The sequence below is a fragment of the Heptranchias perlo genome, chromosome 13, assembly GCF_035084215.1.
Source record: "Heptranchias perlo isolate sHepPer1 chromosome 13, sHepPer1.hap1, whole genome shotgun sequence".
Lineage (NCBI taxonomy): Eukaryota > Metazoa > Chordata > Chondrichthyes > Hexanchiformes > Hexanchidae > Heptranchias > Heptranchias perlo.
Genome location: NC_090337.1, coordinates 30,669,378 through 30,694,832, shown reverse-complemented (window position 1 = coordinate 30,694,832; position 25,455 = coordinate 30,669,378). Strand labels below are relative to the sequence as shown.

Here is a 25,455-nt window from a genome sequence, read left to right as displayed (position 1 = left end):
GCGTCACTGCAATGCATCTACGGGGCTGAGAGTTTCAAGTGGTCACCCCGCAGCTTAAGGGAGTGCAGGCAGGGACTGAGTGACCACCAGGCAGACAAGGATAACCAGGCAGGTAGTGCAGGTGTCCCCTGAGTGCATCTCACTCTCTAACCAATATTCAGTTCTGAATACTGGTGGGGGAGAGGGTTCCTCTGGGGAGTACAGCCAGAGCCAAGTCCATGGCACCACAGGTGGCTCCACTGTATAGTGGGGGAGGAGGAAGGCCAGGAAAGCAATAGGGGATTCAGTAGTTAGGGGAACAGACAGGCGTTTCTGCCACCACAGGAACATGGTATGTTGCCTCCCTGGTGCCAGGCTCAAGGATGTCACTGTGTGGCTGCAGAACATTCTGAAGGGGGAGGGTGAACAGCCAGAGGTCATGGCCCACATCAGTACCAACAACATAGGTAGAAAGAGGGAGGAGGTCCTGCAGGCAGATTTTAGGGAGCTAGGAAAAAGATTAAAGAACAGGACCTCAAGAGTAGTAATCTCAGGATTACTCCCGGTGCCACGCGCTAGTGAGTACAGAAATAGGAGGATAGAGCAGATGAATGCTTGGCTGGAGGGATGGTGTTGGAGAGAGGGCTTTAGATTTCTGGGGCATTGGGACCAGTTTTGGGGGAAGTGAAACCTGTACAAGCCGGAAGGGTTGCACCTCAACAGAGCTGGGACAAATGTCCTCGTGGGGACATTCATTAGTGCTGTGGGAAAGGGTTGAAACTAATTTGGCAGGGGGATGGACACCAGGATGCAACATTAGAAAGAGTAAGAAACAGTACAGTATGAAGTGGGGTCAGACTAAGGGAGAATACGAGATGGTCTAAGATAGGATAACAGTGCATCTGTGTAAATGCATGAAGTGAGGTTGGGGAGCTGCAAGCACAAACAGCTACACGGGAATATGATGTCTTGGCAGTAACGGAGGCCTGGCTCAAAAAAGGGCAGGATTGGGTGCTAAATATCCCTGGATACAAGGTGTTCAGGAAATATAGGGAAGGAAAGAAAGGAGGGGGCGGAGGGGGTGGCAGTATTGATTAAGGAGAATATAACAGTGCTGGAGAGAGAAGATGCCTTGAGTGGTCAAGGACAGAATCTATTTGGTTAGACTTAAGAAACAATAGAGGAGCCATTAGACTACTGGGTGTATTCTATAGGTCACCAACTAGTGGGAAGGATATAGAGGAGCAAATTTGCAGGGAAATTACAGAGAGGTACAAGAACCATAGAGTAGTGATAATGGGGGACTTCAACTACCCGAGTGTTGACTGGGACAACAGTGGTGTAAATGGCAAAGAAGGGAAACATTTCTGAAGTGTGTTCAGGAGAACTTTCTTGTTCAGTATGTTTCCGGCCGAACGAGGAAGGAGACATTGCTCAATCTGGTTCTGGGAAATGACGTGGGTCAAGTGGAGCAAGTGGCAGTGGGGGAACATTTAGAGAACAGTGATCACAGGTTTTGATTAGCTATGGAAAAGGACACACAGCAATCTAGAGTAAAAATACTTAATTGGAGGAGGGCCAATTTCAGTGAGTTGAGAACGTATCTGGCCCAAGTAAATTGGATTCAAAGATTGGCAGGCAAAACTGTAATTAAACAATGGGTGGCCTTTAAAGAGGAGATGGTTCGGGTACAGTCTAGGTACATTCACGAGGGGGAAAGGTGGGACAAACAAAGCCAGATCTCCCTGGATGACGAAAGAGATAGAGAGCGAGATGAAGCAGAAAAAGGGGGTGTATGACAGATGTCAAGCTGTTAATACAAGTGAGAACCAGGCTGAGTATAGAAACTTCAGAGGGGAAGTAAAAAAGGAAATAAGAGGGGCAAAGACAGAGTATGAGAAGAGACTGGCAGCTAACATAAAAGGAAATCCAAAAGTCTTCTATAGACATATAAATAGTAAACGGATAGTAAGAGGATCGGTGGGGCCAATTAGGGACCTAAAAGGGGATATACGCATGGAGGTAGAGGGCATGGCCGAGGTACTAAATGAGCACTTTGCATCTGTCTTTACCAAGGAAGAAGATATGGCCAAAGCCACAATAAAAGAGGTAGTTGAGATACTGTATGGGATAAAAATTGATAAAGAGGAGGTACAAGAAAGGCTGGCTGTACTTAAATTAAATAAGTCACCAGGTCCGGATGGGATACATCCTAGGTTGCTGAGGGAAGTAAGTGGAAATTGCAGAAGTACTGGCCATAATCTTCCAATCATCCTTAGATATGGGGGTGGTACCGGTGGACTGGCGAATTGCAAATGTTACACCCTTGTTCAAAAAAGGATGTAAAGTTAAATCCAGCAACTACAGGCCAGTCAGTTTAACCTCGGTGGTGAGGAAGCTTTCAGAAACAATAATCCCGGACAAAATTAATGGTCACTTGGACAAGTGTGGATTAATAAAGGGAAAGCCAGCATGGTTTTGTTAAAGGCAAATCATGTTTGACTAACTTGATTGAGTTTTTTGATGAGGCAACTGAGAGGATTGACAAGGGCAATGCGGTTGATATTGTGTATGGACTTCCAAATGGCGTTTGATAAAGTGCCACATAATTGGCTTGACAATAAAATTGAAGCCCATGGAATAAAAGGGGCAGTGGCAACATGGATAGGAAATTGGCTAAGTAATAGGAAACAGAGGGTAGTGGTGAACGGCTGTTTTTCAGACCGGAGGGAGGTATACAGTGGTGTTCCCCAGGGGTCGGTACTGGGACCACTGTTTTTTTTGATATATATTAATAACTTGGACTTGAGTGTACAAGGCACAATTTCAAAATGTGTAGATGACACAAAACTTGGAAGTGTAGTAACAATGAGAAGGATAGTGATAGACTTCAAGAGGATATAGACAGGCTGGTGGAATGAGCAGACATGTGGCAGGTGAAATTTAACACTGAGAAGTGTGAGGTGATACATTTTGGTAGGAAGAACGAGGACAGGCAATATAAACTCTAAAGGGGGTGCAGGAACAGAGAGGCCTGGGGGTAAATGTATGCAGGTCATTGAAGATGACAGGACAGGTTGAGAAAGCGGTTAAGAAAGCATGCGGGATCCTGGGCTTTATAAATAGAGTCATAAAATACAAAAATGAGGATGTTATGTTGAACCTTTATAAAACACTGGTTCGGCCACAATTGGAGGATTGTGTCCAATTCTGGGCACTGCACTTTAGGAAGGATGTGAAGGCCTAGAGAGGGTGCAGAAAAGATTTACTAGAATGGTTCCAGGGATGAGGGACCTCAGTTGCATGGATAGACTGAAAAACTGGGATTGTTCTCCTTAAAGCAGAGAAGGTTGAGAGAAGATTTGATAGAGGTGTTCAAAATCATGAAGGGTCTAGACAGAGTAGATAGAGAGAAACTGTTCCCATTGGCGGAAGGGTCACAAATCAGAGGACACAAGTTTAAGGTGATTGGCAAAAGAACCAAAGACGACATGAGGAAAAACTTTTTTTACGCAGCGAGTGGTTAGGATCTGGAATGCATTGCCTGAAAGGGTGGTGGAAGCAGGGTCAATTGTGGCTTTCAAAAAGGAATTAGGTAGGTACCTGAAGGAGAAAAATTTGCAGGGCAAAGCTGAGGAGTGGGACTAGCTGAGGAGTGGGACTAGCTGGATTGCTCGTGCGGAGAGTTGGTGCAGGCTCGATGGGCCGAATGACCTCCTTCTGTGCCGTAACCATTCTATGATTCTAGAGAAACACCTGTCAGGAAGCGACAAAAAGAAATGCAGCTGTATCCGTGACAGGTTACTGATCTGCACAGAAGGTATCGGAGGATCCAATAATGAACAAAAAAATATCCTTCTCATATCTTGGAATGCCTGATGTCAGGTTTGGAATAAGTACTGTGAAGCTGTGGCAAACAAATTAATGTAAAAGCCACAGAATGTCTGTGAATTTATTGTCGGTGCTGAAGTCACCTTGAAGGACTTACAGAAACCATTAGGGCAGCAACATTGCTTTGATCTAGAGATAAATACATTCATCTCACAGGAAATGTCACCTTTTTGTACAGCTGCTAGTGGAGGTACTTATTTTTTGTACAAGAGAACAGCTGGAGTGAATATTAACAAGGACAATTTCATACAACTCTTGATTACAAAGAACCAAGTGCCAGATGATTACACCAACTGTAGGTAAGTACCATAGACAGAAGAAGCCATATGTGAAAATGTGCTACTGGTATTCCATACAGACTTTTAGATTAATCCAAAATCTTGAGATATAACTGGAGTCCCTTTTGCATTCCACTCGTGGACATGGAGGTCTGGTTTAAGTACAAGCAACTCTTGTGGTACTTCTCCACTGGATCTCTTAGTGGACTGAGACACTGGCTACACCTCTCCAGTATATAAAGAATAGGAAATAGCATGAAGTAAACTATGCCCATCTAACCCTGTGGTCAGCATAAATTTGACTGTATTGAATCAAGTAGCAAGAAATGAGCTTCTCTGTAATTTGCAAAACCAGAGTACAATATTCCATCACTCGGTGGATATAGGTATTTTAGATTTCTGAATATACAATTTCATGGCAAACAAGGAGGCCATTAGGACCATCGCTCCTGCACCGGCTCTCAAACAGCTATCCACTCAGTTCTATTCCCTTGCTCTTTTCAAATACCCTTTTCATTATTTTCTTTTTCAAAATATTTATCCACTTCCCTTTTAAAAGTTATTATAGATATTGCTTCCACCACTGTATCTGGTAGGGCATCCCACGTCCTAACAACCCTCTGCAGAAAAACAATTCTACTAACCTTTCCCTTTGTTCTTTTGGTAATCATTTTAAATATATACCCTCTAGTTACCGTCAGTGGAAATAGCTTTTTTCTGATTTACTTCATCAAAACCTCTCTATAATTTTTAACACCTCTATCAGATCTCCTCTTCACCTCCTTTGTTCAAATGAAAAAAACTCCAGTTTCTCTAATCTCCTCAAAACCACGGCCTCTCACCTCTGGTATCATCTTAGTAAATCTCCTGTATCCTCACCATGGCATTGACAGCTTTCCTAAGGTAAGGCCAAAACCAAGCAAAATATTCTAACTGCAGCCAAACCAATGATTTGTATAGGTACAATGCATCACCTCTTTGCTTTTGTATTCTGCATCCCTGTTTTTAAAACCAAGAATCCAATATGTTTTTTTAAATGTCAATAGTGACAAGCAAGGCCAAGCATTCTTGAAGGGTCCGACTCTTCCACCAACTTTTTCAGCCCCCTTCACCACTTGTGTGCAGTTGAACAGAGATAATATCCAGATCTGCAAACTAGAGTTAAATGCCTTATTGCTATTATAGCAGTAAAGTTAGTTCTTAGGCCATTGCAAACTAATTTTCAAATTCCCAACTGCCTAGCCTTTGACCTTCCACTAGCAATGATACTTCTGCATCTGTCGATTTGCTCAACCACTCCCTCACCTCCACCTTTAATGACGTTGTCCCCAGCAAAACATTTGCTCTTTCCCATCCTGGTCATTTGCTCCTGGTACGACCCCCATTTTCAGTCCCTTAAGTCCAAGGGGTGCAAACTTGAGTGTATCTGGCGCACAACTGGTTTAGCCATCCATCACCAGATCTGGCTGGACCACATAAAGTGCTATTGGGCTTCACTCTCCTTTGCCAAAACCACCCCCTACTCCAGGAACATCCTGGAGACCAAAAATGACCTTAGCTTCTTTTCTCCACTACCAACCATCTCTTTAAACCCCTCTCCCCCGCTCTCTCCACACTAACCTCTACAACAAGTAAAAGGAGCTCATGGGCTTCATTGTCACTATGATTGAGACCGTCCCTTCAGCTGCCTTGGCTGCTTCCTCCTTCCCCTTGCCCACCAAGCATTATCCCTCTTCATCCTCCTTGACCTAGCTGCAGCCTTTGACATGGTTGACCACATTGTTGGCCAGAGGCTGCAGAAGACTGCTGAGCTGAATTCGAAGTGCTAACAAAGACACTGACCTTTTGAACTGAGGTGACCTGGAGTTCAGTCACTGGTCTGAACTGGCCAGAACCGGTTTGAATTCGTTCCGCTTCTTAGAGAGACAAAGGAACGGTGATGCTACCTGAGCCCTTGGAACAGAGCCAATCAGGGGATGACATCGGTCACTCCAGCAACTTTGAGCCAACCGGAGAAGACAGCATCGTTCGAAAAGACAGACTTGGGGAATAAAAACTGAAGAGTTGCTGGCTTGGGGTCAGTGTGTGTCTTTGTTTGTTTGTGAGCAAGAGAGAGAGTGTGTGTGTCTTTGTTTGTTTGTGAGAGAGAGAGAGAGAGAGTGTGTGTGTGTGTTTTTGTTGGTGTGTCTTTGTTTGTGAAGGAGACTCTGGGAGACTATGGAGACTAACCCTCGTAGAAGTGAATACCTTACGTCAGGGAAGTAAAGATTTCCCTGACGTAAGGTATTCGTCTCCACGTCCTCGTCTCCACGTCTCCCTCCTCTACATTCTGCCCTTTGGCGACATCATCTGTAGACATAGGGTCAGCTTCCACACCCACTTCTATCACTTGACCCCTCCACTTCCTGTGTTGTCAGACGCAACTTCCTCCAATTAAATATCAGTAAGCACTAAGCCACAAATCCTTACCCTCACCACTGATTCCATCCCCTCTCCACGTCGTCTCCACGTCCCCGCGTCGGGGACGTGGAGACGACGTCGGGAGTAAGAGGGAGAATTGCCTGGCCAGCAGCGTCTCTCTTTTCCGGGTAATATAATATCCTTTCTATTCTGGGACCACTCTGGGAGTGTCGTCAGGAAACCTAGTGGGTGTGCGTTTAAAGCCTGATACTCGGGGAGTATTACTGGAGAAACCTAGTGGGTGTGCGTTTAAATCCTAGTTTGAGTATAAACCTGTATAACCTGCTGTAAACTACATGCCTATATCTAACCAGACGTATAAGCGGTATGTACATGATCTAATAACGTTAATAAAGCGAATTGAGAATTAAGAGAGAATTGACTCTTCCTCTGTGTACTAAGCCAAAACCGTTAACCGGTGACTTCCGGTCAACAACATCATCCTCCATCAATAGCTCTCCCCCACCTTCCAGCTAAGTGGGAGTACCCTTACGTGGTTCCACTCTTACATATCCCATCGTATCCAGAGCATCTCCAGAAATGGCTTCTCTTCCCGCCATTGCACCATTACCTCTGAAGTCCCCAAAAATCTATTCTTGACTCCCTCCTCTACATTCTGCCCTTTGGCGACATCATCTGTAGACATAGGGTCAGCTTCCACACCCAGTTCTATCACTTGACCCCTCCACTTCCTGTGTTGTCAGACGCAACTTCCTCCAATTAAATATCAGTAAGCACTAAGCCACAAATCCTTACCCTCACCACTGATTCCATCCCCTCTGCGACCACTGTCTCAGGCTAAGCCTGACTGTTTGTAAGAGAACACCCAGTGGATCTTTGGAGTGCCCATGCCTACCCACTATGACAAGTTGCTTCATTACACTCACACACGCTAAAGATAATTCCATTGCATATATTGTGTTATCTACAATTATGACCTATTAACTTACATAATAATAGTTTGATAAGCATAGGTTAACGATTATCAAATACAAATGCCATTTATTCCTACCATTTACCAGTCAGCACAATGTTGTCTAATACCCTGCTTATATAACAGGTACAAATTCACATCTGTTGTGAATTTTCAGCTTCCACATCGCACCTGATCAAGTATAAATGGCACAGTTAGTTAATGTTGCTGGCAATTCATTCCAATCAAATGACCTCAGTTGGCTGAGACAGCAAATTAGGACATTCAAGCAGACATGGTATCAATGACGGATTTCAATCTCTTGATGGTTGACGGAAAGCAAAACTTCTTCATGCCTGAATTGGACAGGTAATTTAATACCTCCAAGTACAAAGATTGATTCAATGCAGTTATACTTGCAAATGCTGAAGGACTTCATTCAGTTTGGGAACTGGATATCCTTCAAGGCTCCAAGTACAAGAACTTAATTCAAACCTTCCTCTGAATCTGTAAATTTTCCTCATGATCTCTGCTTGGTGTAAATGAGCAGCCGGTGGAACTCCTCAGTACTATTTTACCTGAAGTAATGTGGTAAGCAGTTTTCTTCTTGGTCCATAAAAATCCACTTGAGCAACGGGAGTAGCCCAGTAGTAACATTTGCCCATAATAAAAGGTAGGCAAACCATGAACATGGCACTTCTTCTCCTTTTATTCCTTTGTCTTGGTTGATCTGAGTATAGAATACAAACAGAATGACAAAGTTGGGGATGTGCCTTTACAATTATATTCCTTAGTATAGTATACAAAAGGTATACATGACATTGGGTGATGTGCCTTGTGGTCACTGCGTTCTCCTGGAACTTGTTTTGATCGCCTTTGGGGGTCGTAAAGGAATTTCCCAGAATTCTTTTTTCCCTGAATTGGCCTGAGGTTTTTTAATCTGTTTTTTTGCCTCTCCCAGGAGATTCTATGACTGCTAGTGGGTGAGGAGCAGTGGGGGAGGGTCATGATGCTTAATTTGCAACGTGACTATGGACAGGCTCGATAGACCAGCTATGGCCTTTTCCTGCCCATCAGTTTTGTATGTTCCCATATGTGTATGTGTATGTATGGTTTGTGTATTGTACAATTTTAGGTCATCAAACAAAGTTCACTATAATATTGAATGGTTTATAGGTTATGAGGCTTCCTAACATGTTTTTGCCCTTGCTTATGAATGGGAGAGAGACTGTCTACTAAAAGGGTAGTTGCCTTGAAGTGATTTAAAATATGTCTTTAAGTGACTCATTTAAAAATCAAATAGACAGAAAGCACTTTGACTTAATTTTTCAGAACTTGGCATTTCCCACTAAAAATGTATAAATTTCTAAGCTCTTTCAAAACTCCATCCTAAATTTCTCATTTTCTAATTACACATAGGATTCCAGTAAGAAAATTAGTCATATACCCCACAACTATACATTATGTGTAGAATAAAGGACTGTAGTTGCCAACGATTTCTAGTCAAATGCATGCAAAAATATTATTTTACATTCAGAAGAGCATGACTATGGAAATGCATATAATAAAATTAAGCTTTTTGTAACTTTACAGAGTACGCATCTATTACCTTAGAAATGATCCATGCTAAGGCAATAGATAATAAAAGCTTCAAACCTATAAGCAAAAATGGAATCTGACCATTAACATCAAAATACCAGAGTAGTGGTTTAAAGTGCATGCACCCATTGATATGACTTGCAAAGTGGCAATGGCAAACTTGGATGCCTGCAACTGACAAACCACACACATCAGACTCAACAAAGCATGCAACATTTTGAAGTTTACTCGATGAACTTTTTAAATACATGCAACACTGCAGTAGATTGTGCACGGTGACAATTTTGGCCAAACTGAATGCATTCAAAATATTTGGTGATTATGGGAGAAAAATTCAATAGGGCCTATTATTGGACGCAGGTAGCGCAATCCGCTATTAACCCGCGCCCAATGGCCCCTGCGCAGGCAGGACGAGAACCTTGTCCGGCCTCAGTACTCACCTGCGAGCTGCGTTGAAATCCAGGCCTTGCATGTCAATTCAATGCAATTCACACTTTCCACCAGCAGGGGGAGCCCCAATCTCTTAAAGGGAGGATGGCTCTTAAAATCTCTTAAAAAGGTAGCCCGTGCCTGTTATTTGCTAAAAATAACAGTCTGCTGTCTGCATGGAGTCTGAACGGAGATCAAACATCACACACATAAAACACAGATGCAGATGCCGTCCCTGTGTTTACACACTGATGAGTTATGTTAAAACATTGAATAAAGGTTGTGCACTACTAAATGCCACATCCTCCAATCTGCATGCCAGACCTCACCAATCTGCCGATCTGAGTTTGTACCAGGCCTGCGAGAGTGCGGTGTGCCAAGGTTCTCTGATGATGCACCAAGGCCCCTAGTGCAAGAGGTGGACAGATGGAGGGACATCCTATATCCGCGGTGGGGGGGCAGGGGCAAGAGGGCCTTCAGACATATGCCCAAAAGCAGTAGAAGGCAATAGAGGACAAAGTCAATGCCAGGCGCATAGCACCATGGACATGGATGCAATGCAGGAAAACGAGTGGTCAAGGTGAGTGAGGTCAACTGTCAAGTGGCGTCTCCTACCAACTACACCACTAGCCGCATCCACAGCTCCATGCGCTATACCCCCATCACCCACACACCAACAAACTCTTTCCATCAGAACTCAACTCTTCCAATCAGATGCTTCCTCCCACCCTCTCATATTACCACTGTTGTAAGCCACCCACCCACAACTTACAGGTCACACACTGGCAGCTATTCAACCATGACAGGTACATCACCCAGACACACATCCCGCTTTCTTGCAGGAGAAGATGGCGCATATCAGGAGGCAGCAAGTGACAGTGGCATTTAGCCCCTCGAGCCTGTTCCGCCATTCAATGAGATCATGACGGACCTGTGACCTAACTCCATAACAGGTCTATGCCAGTGTTTATGCTCCACATGAGCCTCCTCCCACCTTACTTCATCTCACCCTATCAACATATCCTCTGTTGCTTTCTCCCTCATGTACTTATTTAGTTTCCCCTTAAATGCACCTGTGCTATTCGCCTTAGCCCCATATCCCTTAATACCCTTTGTTCACAGAAATCTATCAACCTCAGATTTAGAGTTCACAATTGAGCTAGCATCAACTGCCATTTGCAGAAGAGCGTTCCAAACTTCTCCTACCCTTTGCGTGTAGAAGTGTTTCCTAAATTCACTCGCGCACATCCTGGCTCTAAATGTTAGGCTATGTCCCTGCGTCCTAGTATTGAAGTATAGGAGACCTCCAAAAAGAGTTACAAATATCTTGGCAGCCAGAAGCAATAATCCAGCCACTAAACTGTAAATCCTGCACAGTCCCTTTAAATAGCACTGGTCCTCCAGGCACTCTAAGATACGTTCAGATGGTCGGGGTTAAGACTGTGCGTTGAGTTGAACATTAAGTGCCAGAATGGTGTCTATCATTTCAAATCAGCATTGTACACTGATTGTATCCATTTTCTCCTTACTTTACATGCAGCTGTCATTCGGTATTTGCGCACGCGCTAACTCCTATGCCAAGACAGTGTCCACAATCTTACAACACCAGGTTATAGTCCAACAATTTTATTTGAAAATCACAAGCCTCCGAAAGCTGGTGTTGTAAGATTGTTTACATTTGTCAACCCCAGTCCATCACCGGCATCTCCACATCAAGATAGTGTCCGGCAGACGTCACGCTGGAAACGTGCGTGCGCAGCCAAGATGCCGAAACAACAGACGCTACATGGCCCAATTTAGCACCCTATGTCTTTTGAAACTCTAATGGGGAAAACAAAACCGTGAAATGTGTGCTCAGTATATTACAGAGAATTACAGCACAGAAACAGGCCTTTCGGCCCAACAGGTCTATGCCAGTGCTTATGCTCCAAATGAGCCTCCTCCCACCTTACTTCAACTCACCCTATCAACATATCCTCTGATCCTTTCTCCCTCATGTACTCATTTAGTTTCCCCTTAAACGTACCTGTGCTATTCGCCTCAACTCCTCCTTGCGGTAGCGAGTTCCACATTCTCACCGTTCTCTGAGTAAGGACGTTTCTCCTGAGTTCCTTATTGGATTTATTAGTGACTATCTTATATTTATGGCCCCTAGATTTGGACTCCCCCCACTAATGAAAACATCTTCTCGACGTCCTCCCTATCAAACCCCTTCATAATTTTAAAGACCTCTATCAGGTCACCTCTCAGTCTTTTCTTTTCTAGATAAAAGAACCCCAACCTGTTCAGTCTTTCCTGATAGTTGTAATATCTCAGTGCTAAAAAGATTTACAAGGATGATACCAGAACTTTCTCCAGTGCTTCTATATCCTTTTTGTAATATGGAGACCAACACTGTGCAAAGTATTAATGCTTCCCTTAGCAGAGTTTGTGCACCCCACTGGATGCAACCTGCTTTTGTAAATTTCAATAATCTTTATCATTAAGTTTTATGTCCAACAAGTAGCACACCTCTTAAAGGCATCACACCTCAAAAATAACTCACGTCTGTAAAGCAAGAATTGTGCTCAAATAATCACAATCTGTTAGATCAACGACGCTGATCACCTCAAATGTCCAATTGACAAAGGTAAAACAATTAAAAAACAGTTCCATTCGCTAACCAGGTAGGAAAAACTATCAACATTCAGCAAACACCACCACATCAATCAAATTGATCAATACTTTTCAAACCCAGCATTTATGAACTAGCAATTACCAAAAACCTGACCACACAAATAATGTTTCTCCAATTTTTTGGGCATCACATTGCTTTTTCAGCCAGTAATTATATATGTTTAAAATTAAATTTATAGCAATAATATAAAGTCACAAAATCAATGAAATTACTAAATGTAGCCGTAAACCCATCAATTTTACATCTTGATTTCAATTATTTCAGTAGTTCTCCTGCTTAACCAACAAATTACAGAAGAGGGGGAACACAAGTCCCCACCCAACATCCTGCCAGGCCACAGCTCTCCCCCTCCCCGAGTACTACTAGGACTCAGTTCACATAAATGGTGCTGGGCCTCTTATTTTCCCCCCTCGACCAGAGTGATGCCAGCCCCAGTATCTCCCCTCAGTGGTAACAGGGCCATAGGCAATAGATCCCAGTCCCACTTCCAATGCTGCTAGGTCTCAGATCATCCATCCACTTCCAAACCCCTACCTGGAGCCCTTGCTGCCCATTCCTTCTCAACGTGCCACTGCCTCCATCCACTCCAACAAAAATACTAGCCTCCCTGCATCCTCCTCCTCTGCCACTACTTCCAGGTCCCAATCCCAAAGGTTTCCCGCTTACCTGTGCATATTGCTCCTGTGCAGCTTGTGCCCACATGATCTCAGTACCCACCTCCCAACCCACTACATGTTGGCTACTATTTGGCCTTGATGGAAACTTGCCTCACTGGTGACAACACCTTGCCCCTTACTGAAGTCTCTCACCTGCTTACTCCCTTACCTCCGCCAGTTGATACCCTTGTCCCCAGTAAAATCCTTACTCTATCCCTCCGTGGTCGCTCCCCCTGGTACGACCCCCATCTTTTCTCCCTCAAGTCCAAGGAGCGCAGACTTCAACGTAACTGCCATACAACTGGTTTAGCCATTCATCGACAGATCTGGCTGGACCACATCAAGCACTACCGGACCCAACTCTCCTCTGCCAAAACTTCACACTATTCCAGGATCATCCTGGAATGCAAAGATAACCCCTAGCTTATTTTCTTCATTATCAACTGTTTCCTTAAACCTTTCTCCCATGCCTCCTCCATCCTCACCTCCAAAAATAAATGCGAAGAACTCATGGATTTCTTTGTCACTAAGCTTGAGACCATCCGTTCAGCTTTCTCTGCCGCAACCCCCCCTTCCCCTCATCAACCTAGCTAAACTTCCCCCAAGGTTCCTCAAATTGCATCTTTCTCTAGTTTCTCTTCTATCTCCCCTCATGCCCTCTCTGAGGTCATCTTGTCCATGAGGCCAACCTCCTGCTCTCTTGACCCTATTCATAAGAACATAAGAAATAGAACCAGGACTAGGCCATACGATCCCCCGAGCCTGCTCCGCCATTCAATAAGATCATGGCTGATCTTCATCCTCAACTCCACTTTCCCGCCCTATCCACATATCCCTTGATTCCCCTAGTGTCCAATAATCTATCGATCTCAGTTCTGAATATACTCAATGATGGAGCATCCAGAGCCTTTGGGGTAGAGAATTCCAAAGATTCACAACCTTCAGTGAAAAAAAATTTCCTCATTACAGTCCTAAATGGCCAACCCCTTATCTTGAGACTAGGACCCCTAGTTCTAGACTCTCCAGCCAAGGGAAACAGCTGCTCAACATCTACCCTGTCAAGTCCTCGAAGAATTTTATACATTTCAATGAGATCACCTCTCATTCTTCTAAACTCCAGAGAGTACAGGCTCATTCTACTCAATCTCTCCTCATAGGACAACTCTCTCATCCCAGGAATCAACCTAGTGAACATTTGTTGCACACCTCTAATGCAAGTATATCCTTCCTTAGGTAAAGAGACCAAAACTGTACACAGTACTCCAGGTGTGGTCACACCAGAGCCCTATATAATTGCAGAAAGTCCTCCTTACTCTTATACTCCAACCCCCTTGCAATAAAGACTAACATACCATTAATTTCTCCAGTACTTTTTCTTTACTAATATTAACTACTTTAAGTTCCTCCCTCTCATTAGTCCCATGGTTCGCCACTGTTTCCGGTATGTTTTTTGTGTCTTCTGCTATGAAGACAGATACAAAATATTTGTTTAACGTCTCTGCCATTTCTTTATTCCCCATTATAATTTCTCCTGTCTCAGTCTCTCAGGGACCCACGTTTACTTTCATTAATCGCTTCCTTTTCACATTCTTGTAGAAACTCTTGCAATCTGTTTTTATATTTCTTGCTAGTTTACTCTCACATTCAATTTTCTCCCTCTTTATCAATTTCTTGGTCATCCTTTGCTGATTTCTAAAACCATCCCAATCATCAGGCTTACTACTCTTTTTGGCAACATTGTGAGCCTCTTTTAATTTGATACTATCCTTAATTTCTCCAGTTAGCCACAGTTAGATCATTTATCCTGTGGAGTTTTTATTCCTCAAGGGAACATATATTTGCTGAGAATTATGAATTATTTCTTTAAATGTTCACCATTGCTTATCTACTGTCATTTCTTTTAATCTAATTTCCCAATCGACCTTAGCCAACTCACCCCTGTACCTACGTAATTGGCTTTGTTTAAATTGAAGACGCTAGTTTCGGACTTAACTACATCATTCTCAAACTCAATATGAAATTCTATCATATTATGATCACTCTCCCCCAGAGGATCCTTAACTATAAGATTGCTAATTAACCCTGTCTCATTACACAATACTAGGTTGAAAATAGCCTGTTCCCACTAAACTGCTGACCACCCAACTTCCCTCCCTAGCCCCCACGCTAGCTGACATTGTAAATGGTTCCCCTTCCTCAAATAATGCACCTTCAACCCCTCTGTCCTTACAAGGTACTGCCCCATCTCCAACCACCTTCCCGTTCCAAAGTCATTGAATGTGTTGTCGCTTCCCAAATCCGTGCTCATGTTTCCCGCAACTCCATGTTACAGCCCTTCCAATCAGGTTTCCATCTCTGTCACGGCATTGAAACGGCCGTAATCAAAGTCACAAATTACATCCTCTGTGACTATGACCATGGTGCACTCTCCCTCTTTGTCCTTCTTGACCTCTCTGCAGCCTTTGACACGGTCGTCCACACCATCCTCCTCCAATGCCTCTCCTCCGTTATAAAGCTCAGTGGAACTGCCTCAGCTTGGTTCCACTCTTACCTATCCATTTGTAGCCAGAAAATCTCCTGCAATGGCTTTTCTTCCCACCCCTGTACCATAACCTCTAGAGTTTCCCAAGGATCTATCCTTGGCCCCCTCTTCCTCCTATACAGGCAGCCCAATTGCGACATAATCCAAGACATGACATCAGATTCCACGTGTACACTGACGTCACCCAGTTCTATCTCTCCATCACCTTGCTTGACTCCTGAAATGCCTCTGTGTTGTCAGCCTGTTTGTCTGACATCCAGTCCTGAATGAGCCAAAATGTCCTCCAATTAATCACTGGGAGGACTGAAGCCATTGTCTTCGCACCCCTCCCCTAACGCACATCATTACCTCGCCACCGATTCCAACCCCCTCTCTGGCCACTGTGTCAGGCTGAACTAGACTGTTAGCAACCTCAGCATTCTATTTGACCCCGAGCTGAGCATCCTCTTCACCATAAAAACCACCTTCCACCTCCATAACATCATCCATCTCTGTCTCAGCCTCAACACATCTGCTGCTTTTGTCACCTCTAGACTTGACTATTCCAAAGCTCTTCTGGCCTCTCCCCTCCCTATCTCTGTACTCTCCTTCAGCTCCTACAACCCTCTGAGAACTCTGTACTACTCTGGCCTCTAAGCATCCCCTGCTCCCTTTGCCTCACCTTTGGTGGCTGTGCTTTCAGCCAGCTAGGCCCAAAGCTCTGAATTTCCCTTCCTAAACCTCTCTGCCTCTCCACCTCTCTCTCCTCCTTGCAGACCCTCCTTAAAACCTACCTCTTTGTCGAAGCTTTTAGTTACCCCTCCTAACGTCGTCTTCTTTGGCCCTGTATCAATTTTTGCCTGATCACACTTCTATGAAACATCTTGGGATATTTTCTCATGTTAAAGGAGCTATATAAATCTGGGCTTGGATATGGGAGGCACAAATTCAACATTTACAGATGACACAAAAATAGGGAGCATGATTAATTGTATGTGACTTCAAGGGGAGATGGACAGGTTTGTAGATGGTCAGGTAAATGTCAAATTAAATGTAATGTGTTGAAATGTGAGGGGATACACTTTGGGAGAAAGAATAAAGGAGAAGAGTTGTACCCTAAATAGCAGAACTTTAAAAGTAGAGTAGGAGAGACACTTAAGGCTTCATATATACAAATCTTTAAAAGTAGAAGGACAAGTTGTAAAAAGACCATGAAGGTTTTATCAATTGGGCCAGTGACTAGAAGAGGTAATATTCACCTATCCAAATGATTGGTTAGGTAGCAGGTAGAATATTGCTTCCAAGCATTGGGCACTTTATTTTAGGAGGGATTCTGAGGTCATGGAGAGGGTGCAGACGTGATTCATGAAGATGAGAAGCTTTAATTATGAAGAAAGACTAGAGAAACCAGGGCTATTTTCATTATAGCACAGAAGGTTAAGATGAGATCTAATAGAATATTCCAAAATTATGAAGAGTTTGGAGAAGGGGCAGGAAAATGGGACTAGGAGGATAGCTCTTTTTAGAGAGCCAGCACAGGCATGATGGGCTGAATGATCTTTTCTGTATTATATAACACACAGATAACTAGGAGAAAAAGCTGTAATCACTAACTTTACTGATAACCAGATTCAAATATCATTCATAGCATAATAATAAAAAAATACACAGCACTTGCAGATAATATCTGCTGCTCAATAATGCAGACAACGCAATGCCTTTTTGGCATGGCATTGTTTCTACCTGTTTTTGATCTGGATCTTGAACCACACACAGGAAACAGGATTAATACAAAATGGAGAATATCCACTGCTGCCATATAAGCTGCTGTAAAAACCTGGAAATAGATAAAAGATATAAAATGTTAGAATATTTTCCTAATATATTACTTACTATTGTTTAGATCTTTTCCACCCAAACAAAGCTTTTGGTGTTTTTTTTTAACCAAGACAGCTGAGGACGTCAGTAATAAGCTCAACGACTATAATCAAAAGCTTTAAGTGATGATACCGCCTAAAGTGGTTTTGAAAGCTTGCTTAATAGTAAAATCCTGCATATTTTGTTAGGCTACCACTTTAAAGACATTCTTGCCATTAATGTGCACACAGAGATTCTCTACGTTCCCAGTGTTGCATCAATCAGGATTATATGAGCAGAAATACTTAAAGACGGAGAAATGGTTACTCAGGCCAAAATTGGCATTGTAAATCTGGAAAAAAAAGTTTACGTTCTGAATTCTGTAACAATGTTGTTTCACCTCTGGCACCCAAGTCTGAATAGTCAAACATAAAGATGCAAGTGGCCTCTCTCTGCCAGCCAGCAGGGTCCTATGTGAATTGAGGTTGGGCAGACTCAAATAAATTCCTTAAAGGTGTAAGGCCAAACAAAACGCCTAGTCGGCTTTACTCTGTTTTTGACCCATGCTATATTCTATGATGGAATACATAATGCTGTGACTAGGTGCACAAAGTAACAAATGCAGGTTCAATCATCTACCTACTTTAACTGTAAACTGTCAGCTGTTGAACAACCTGCTTTATTTTATTTTATTCTCCTCCTCCTCCTCTTCTTTCTGCCAATTTTCACCCTTCCCTTCTACTCTTTGGCACAGTGAGTCTCCTGTATCTTGTCCAAGTTTGCATTTCTCATGTGTGAGCCTAGATACAGAGCATTGGTGGACTATTCAGCCTTGGAACCCAACTCTCTCTTTACCGTGAACCTACACATGTGCAGTTGCAGTAGGGATTATTAGGTAACAATCTAGAGGAGGAATTGTGTCTGATTTTCCCTTCGTTAACCAAGTACACTGAGCCAATTGTTGGATCCCCACCACCAATCCAGCTGAGATCAGCTAACTCCGTCCAGACCAGGGCCTGAATCGCAGATTTTCCTAGTCTGAATAAGTCAGCTAAATCAATGTTTTAATCAGGTGAGCCACTGAAGGAGACAGCAACTTAATTTTTTAACTTACAGTGAGATAATAAGATAATATAGCCTTTAGTGAAGATAGAAAGGTGAAGTAAAGCTAGCTAAGTCAGACAGAAAATGGAGGAAGTAAAATTTGTTTCCTGTTTTAAGCTGCAAACGTATTTTTGTTTGCACAAAGTAAGAATAAACAATTCTTTAATTAAATTGACCTTGAGCTAATCTTATTGGAGCATTCCTCAGTGCGCTGGGAGAGTCCTAACCTGAGGCTTGCTGACTAAGTCTCTGGTTTTCTGTAAAATACCTGCACATGTAGAATCCATCACTATACACAGTCAAATCCACTCTCATACAACCTCCGTTGAAAAAATACAGAATACTTTGTACATAAACAGGTCCATCAGCCCAAAACATGCCAACACCTGTATATTTAGTTTTACAGTCTATGATATCTGAAGTATGTTTTTCCACCAAATTTTGAGAAGATGCATAAAGAAACCATTTTATCTGCAAATCAATGCCATGTAATAACTGGAAGACTCTTACAGTCTGTCTCAACCAATTCATTGATTTTTTTTCTGCATGTAGCACTACGAGTCAAAACAAATGAAGTTGTTTAGGTAAGATTGAATTAAGCTATGAAGTAGATATTAAAGGTTTGGAGCCTAGATTTTTCCTTTATGTAAAAATATTTTTTGATTAGAATCAGTGTGGAAAAGAAGTTATCAGGAGTCAAGAATGATTTTTTAGAAGCTGACTGTACATAACCAGTCCAGGGATTAGTTCCTGATAAAGACAATCAAAATAAAAACAAACTGTTCATTATTGAACAGTGCTCCAGTTTTAATGTGAGCAACACCAAAGCCATCACCTTCAGCTCTCATCAGCAACTATGGCCCTTAGCCTTTACTCCATGAACCTCAGGCTATGTCCAGAGGTGTACTTCTCAACCCCAAGCTAAGGTTCCTGCTCCACATCCAACTGGTAAACAATACCACTTTCTTTCATCCCTGAAACATTGTCCGCCTCTGCCATTACCTGTCCACCACCACAGCTGAAAGTCTAATCACTGCCTTTAATCACCGTGAGATTCTACTACTTAAACACTCTTTGTGTACAAATGATTCATTCAGGATGTTGTGACCCACATCTTCACCTGGAACAATTCCCCCACTCCAATCACACTTATCCTTACCAAGCTCTATTGGCTCCCCATGCCCAGGCAAATTAATTTTAAGATCCTCATCCTCGTTTTCAAATCCCTCACTGCCTTACCCCACTCTACATCAGCAATTGTCTTCAGCCACATATACCCTTTCACATCCTCCACATCTCTGACACCAGGTTACTCATCATCCCGTTCCACCATCAGTAAATGCTCCTTCAGCCACCACACTGCTGTCCCCTTTCTACATCCCTCTGTTTTATCATTGCAGTTTTCAAAAGCCTCCCAAAATACCATCATCTTCAACTGTACTTTTGTTCCTCCCCACCAACGTGATATCTAGATTTTTCCTCTATCATGTGAGATACTCCGAGATGTCTTTGCGATGGAAGCAGAGCTCTACGTTCTCTCAAACAGGAAAATTTTGGTGTTATATAATGTTCTATGACTTCAGATAGACAGAATAATGTGTTCTAAAACTGTCTTCAGTCAGCTATGCAAAAACAAATGAAGCCTTGAATAACCACAAGACTAGTCTATTACTGCTTTCCAGAGTGGATAGGAGAACGTGGTAGACAGCTCATATGATTACTGGTATGTAATAGCTTTGCAAAAGGATAATTGTGCTTGTGACATGTTATCAGATTCACTTTTATATATATAACTGCAAATTTTCATTCATAGTAGACACAGTTCAGCTTATGGAAACTGCCTTTTTGCTGAAAACACAAGTTTGAAGTGGTGGAAGAAAGGCCAAATTGTAAGTTTTTCCAAACACAAGGATTATAGAAACCCAAGTTGTTGTATTTACAGTAAATGCATTGTGCATTACCATTTTAAATTACATTTAGTAGACTAAATTTAAAACGAACTATATAGCAAGGTGTGGTTCCTAAACAACCAAATAAAAAGCACTGAGGGTTAGGTTAAGTTTATTTAAGATAAACTTGATCCAATGATCTCTTTGCTTCAGCATCCAAAACATTTAACAGAACAAATCCAAGAGCAGGGAGGTTCTGAAGAGGACGTGAACAAGTTTAAGATAACAAGATGGCTCAGGTAAACTCAAACAGAGTTTGAGAGAACTAGGAGAAACACCACAAGGAGGAGGAAACAACAGAATAGATGAAGAAGTAATATGGATCCATAAATAACTAGATTTCCAATAGTAAACTAGGCCAAAATAAAATCAGAGATGGCTTGTGAGAAATCAGAAAAAGAAGAAAGGAAATATCAATAAAAGTGGAGCAGATTCTGGAGAAATTGGGAAACAAAAACCCTTTGAGAAACTAGCAAGTTCAAGTTTGTGAAATGCTGGTGTCAAGAGCCAAGGGAAATTTTGACTCCTGGTAATAAGAAATCAATTGCAGTAAAATGAGTTTCAGTGAACCATATCACCAACCTGAATACTCAGTTGTTTTGCTAGAAGTGCCCCAAACATGTTGCACATATTCCCCAGAAAAGCATAGATGGCACAAGACAAAGATTCTTCTCCCCAAACTCTCCGCTTGCAGCGCAAATAAAAAAGTCTGAAAACAAAAGGGAACAAAGGGATGGTTGAATACAACAGCTTCTGGTGTTTCTGATTTCTAGAGACTTAGATTCAGGAATAAAATTCAAATCTGATAAACCATGAGAAGTAAGCAATCTGTAACTCTTTAAAATCACTCCCTTTAAAATATGCCAATACTTTTTGTAACACGTACGCAAATAACTTGATAGTGGAGCTGAAGTTCATAGGAAGATTTGATCTTAAGCACATGTTCTGATCACTCAGATTATAAATCAGAACACACTCTGAAAAATTCCCTCTCAAATAACCAAAGGCATTAACTAGGCAGTCAATCACCCTGGATAGCCCTTTTGGTTCATATTTAGCTCCACAGCTAACTGAAATTTGAATGAGTCAACAACAAATTGATTGAACAGATGGAGGCCACTCCTATACCAAGTTATAATTGACAGCTACTGGATGTCATCACTGTATATACCAAATGACAGTAAATATTGAATCATAAAATAAGTTAAGCTGTGCAGAGAATAAAACAAATGGGTGTGTTACAGGATATCCTAGTAAAAGACAATGTAATATTTTTCAGTAAAACTGTTTCTTGCAGTCACGTAAGACAACCATATTTTGTTTATAGTTTAAAACATTCTTTTCCTGGTGATGTGAAACCACCTAGGAAGGATACGCATCAATAACAGCAGCAGTAACAGAAACATCGGCAGCACTAACAATATAAACTTAAATGACAAAATTCAAATTCAAATGGTAAGCTCCACTTATACCAGACCTGGATATAAGGATGAATTGGTTACTTCAAACAAAATCAGAAGTATGCTGTTTGTGGTTGCCACATTTGCCGACATAACAGCAGTGATTACACTTTGAAAAAAAATAATTGGTTGTGAAGCACTTTGGGACGTTCTGGGGAAATTATAGGCACTATAAAATTCTTTTTAATTGAATTTCACATCAAAATGTCTCATAGTTTTTTAAGCACGCTTATATAAACAAATATGGCTGCCATTCTGTGCAAACAACAGCCCACAAATAACCACAGGCATGAAATGAATGACCAATCCCTTTTATGGATGGTATTGTCAGAGGGAGAAACGTTGGCCTGGTAACTGAGAACTCTCTTCTCTTCAGATACTTTCATAGGATCTTTAACTGGCAGATGGGACCTCAGTTTAATATCTTAGCCAAAGGACAGTCTCTTTGACAATGCAGCATTCCTTCAGTATTGCACTGAAATATTGTCTTGGATTATGTGCTCAAGTCCTGGCATAGTGCTTGAACCTACAACTTTCTGATCCAGAGGCAAGAATTCTATCGATTTGAACCAAGCTGATAAAAGCTGTGGCTGACACCTCTGTACAAGTATAGAATTTGATACTTGTAGCTGCATGTGTGCTGATTTGGACAACTGGAAACTCAACTGAAGTCACCTACAGATATAATGGACAGCTATTTATGAGAGAGAAAATACCTTTGTACAAATAAGTCACTATAAATAGCTTGCACAGTATTTGGGAGTGTTACTGACTGTAACACAGTTCAAATGACTGTAAAGAATGAGAAAACCTCACCCTCAATGTTAACATTACAAATCTCCTCAATTTATGGCAGATTTACAACATACTTCCACCAATTCACATAAACACAATGAGGGGGAACTGAGGATTTTGAACATTGAATGAAAAGCTAAAATTCTTTCTAGCCTCTAAACTGCTCATTATTTTAGTATTGTGACACACTTTCTAATTAAGTTAGTATCTTCTGACACTGCTTTAATAAACACTAAGTTTTACCATTTGTTCCTCAATTATTATTGGTGTTTTACCTTACTGTGTCATGTGGGAAAGAGAGAAAAAGTGTAATGCACCGTTTCCTCTGGAGTCCCCCATGGATCTATCCTTGGCCCCCTCCTAGTTCTAATCTACACGCTGCCCCTCGGAGACATCATCCGAAAACGCAACGTCAGGTTCCACATGTACTCTGACAACACCCAGTTCTACCTCACCACCACCTCTCTCGGCCTCCCTGCTGCCTCGGATTTGTCAGGCTGCTTGTCCAACATCCAATACAGGATGAGCAGAAATTTCCTCAAACTAAATATTGGAAAGACTGAAGTCATTGTCTTTGGTCCCCGCCACAAACTCCATTCCCTAGCCACCTACTCCACCCCTTTCTCTGGCCACTGTCTGAGGCTGAACCAGAGCGTTCGCAACCTTTGCACCCTATTTGACCCTGAGATGAGCTTCATCACCAAGACCACCTACTTCCACCTCCGTAACATCGCCCATCTCCAACCCTGCCTCAGTGCATCTGCTGCTGAAACTCTTATCCAAGCCTTTGTTACCTCTGGACTTGACTATTTCAATGCTCTCTTGGCTGGCCTCCCATCTACCAGCCACCATGAACTTGAGCTCATCCAAAAATCTGCTGCCAGTAACCTAACTCGCACCAAGTCCCGTTCAACCATCAGCCCTGAGCTCGATGACCTATATTGGCTCCCAGTCCAGAACGAATCCATGTTCTCGATTTTAAAGTTCTCACCCTTGCTTTCAAATCCCTCCATGGCCTTGCCCCTCCCTATCTCTGTAACTTCCTCCAGCCCTACAACACTCCGAGATCTCTGCGCTCCTCCAATTCTGGCCTCTTCAGCTACCTAGCCCTAAGCTCTGGAATTCCCTCCCTAAACCTCTCTACCTCTCTCTCATCCTTTAAGACGCTTCTTAAAACCTAACTATTTGACCAAGTTTTTGCTCACCTGTCCTAACATGGCTTTGTGTCAAATTTTGTTTGATAACGCTCGTGATGTGCCTTGGGGCGTTTTACTACATTAAAAGGAGCTATATAAATGCAAGTTGTTGTTGTTGGAGATGTTATAAGAAAATAAAATGTGCAAAACTGTGACAAGAAAAGTTTTATCGAAAAATAATGTGCCACTGCTTTCTCAAGGTAGTCACTACCCTGCGTGTAAATAATATTAAAGGATAATTTATACATGGAAATAATTTCAGAAAATAATTTCATTCAGAGTTTCAATTACATCATAAATGGTATTAACAGAATTTGGGCGGTTTATTGTCATAAAACCTTCAAATGCAAAATAAAATTAAATCTGACCAGTTATTCCCATGTACTATTTGTGGAAGATGTGGTTGTGGTTGGATATTAGGTATGTTGACTGAGGTTAATACATGCTATCCTTCAATCTAGGATTACTGGAACTTAATCTGCTGTGGATCATCTAATAACAACACTGCCCCATATATTAATTGACAGACACAAAACAGTAACTTAGAGTAGAGGAAATGTCACAAATACCCAAACAATTGATTAACTTCATTTATTAAATATAGAAAAGCTGAGTTCTTACATTTCTCCATGATTCATTCATTTTTCCCATTTATATTTTGTTGGCAGAGGTCTCAAAGTGGATATTGACAAATGGTGTGATACTGTACCGTGTGATTAGGTCAGAAATAATATAGTCCATAAAAGGGAATACCATATTTTCTATATATTACAAAATGATCAATTGATGAATGTCAATTTATAAAATTATGAACGTGAAACAAATACTAACTACATCAAAGATTATTTAGCATTGATGTATTCAAATTATTGATTTTTTTAAATATTGCCTGTTGGAATGTCATTAAAATAAAGTATAGCCGCAAGTAAAATGTTGATTAACTACCATTATACTAAGTAATACAATTCTTGCCTCAAGAGCTTCAATTGTTTGTGAAATTCTGGAATTAGCCATGTAGCCTTGTCACCCTTTTATGTGCCAGTGCGAGTGCGCTTGCAGCCATGGTATTCCAGCTCCCCCTCCTCATTCCAGAGGTGGAGGTAGAGTAAGATCGTAAAATTTAAGCAAGCTCTCCCTCCCTTTTAATTATGGGATGGGGGGGGGGCTTCTAATTTCAGAAATACAATATTAGTTATACTTACATAATGTGAGCGATTGCCCAAAACAGCAGTGATAAAACCCAGAGCGCGAAGGAAATGCAGACTTTCTCTTGGGTGAAGCAGTTGATCCAGTAATTCCAGTTCCATAAGGAGGACGAACCAGCCTGAACCCCAATGCCCCCATTCGCTCCTACGGGGTCACTCTGATTGCTGTAGGCGGCCGATCTCATTCTAAATAGATTTCGTTCACACGTTGGTTACAAATTCATTGACACGAACATGATCTTTCTTGTCCACCACACATACGTTCGTTAATCCTCTCAAATAAAGGCAACTTCTGGCATCGGTCCCTCGGGGTCGATGTGAAATGTTCAAATGTCCTAATTTGGTTAAAAGCTTGGTCCAAATTGGTGCCGAAGTGGTTTAATTGGTAATCCTCGCTCGGTAAAAACCGGCCCACTCCCAAAGTACAAAACGGCCAGGAAAGTTTCGGGCTGTGGTGCGATTCCTTCCTGCTTTGTCATTTGGAGA

General features: G+C 42.0%; 1 protein-coding gene across 2 annotated transcripts in view; it reads right to left on the bottom strand.

The window, feature by feature from the left end:
- tmem44 (transmembrane protein 44) overlaps window positions 1-25,455 on the bottom strand; it is a 54,592-nt gene extending 29,137 nt beyond the window's left edge. The window contains exons 1-4 of one of the 2 annotated variants that reach the window (XM_067995269.1): window positions 24,967-25,455; window positions 20,896-21,022; window positions 17,147-17,240; window positions 8,100-8,251 (exon numbers count right to left, since the gene is read on the bottom strand). In XM_067995269.1, coding sequence (XP_067851370.1) covers window positions 8,100-8,251; window positions 17,147-17,240; window positions 20,896-21,022; window positions 24,967-25,154 — 561 coding nt within the window. In that variant the 5' untranslated portion in view covers window positions 25,155-25,455. The remainder of the gene's footprint in view (window positions 1-8,099; window positions 8,252-17,146; window positions 17,241-20,895; window positions 21,023-24,966) is intronic. The other variant, XM_067995268.1, reaches the window with a different exon arrangement.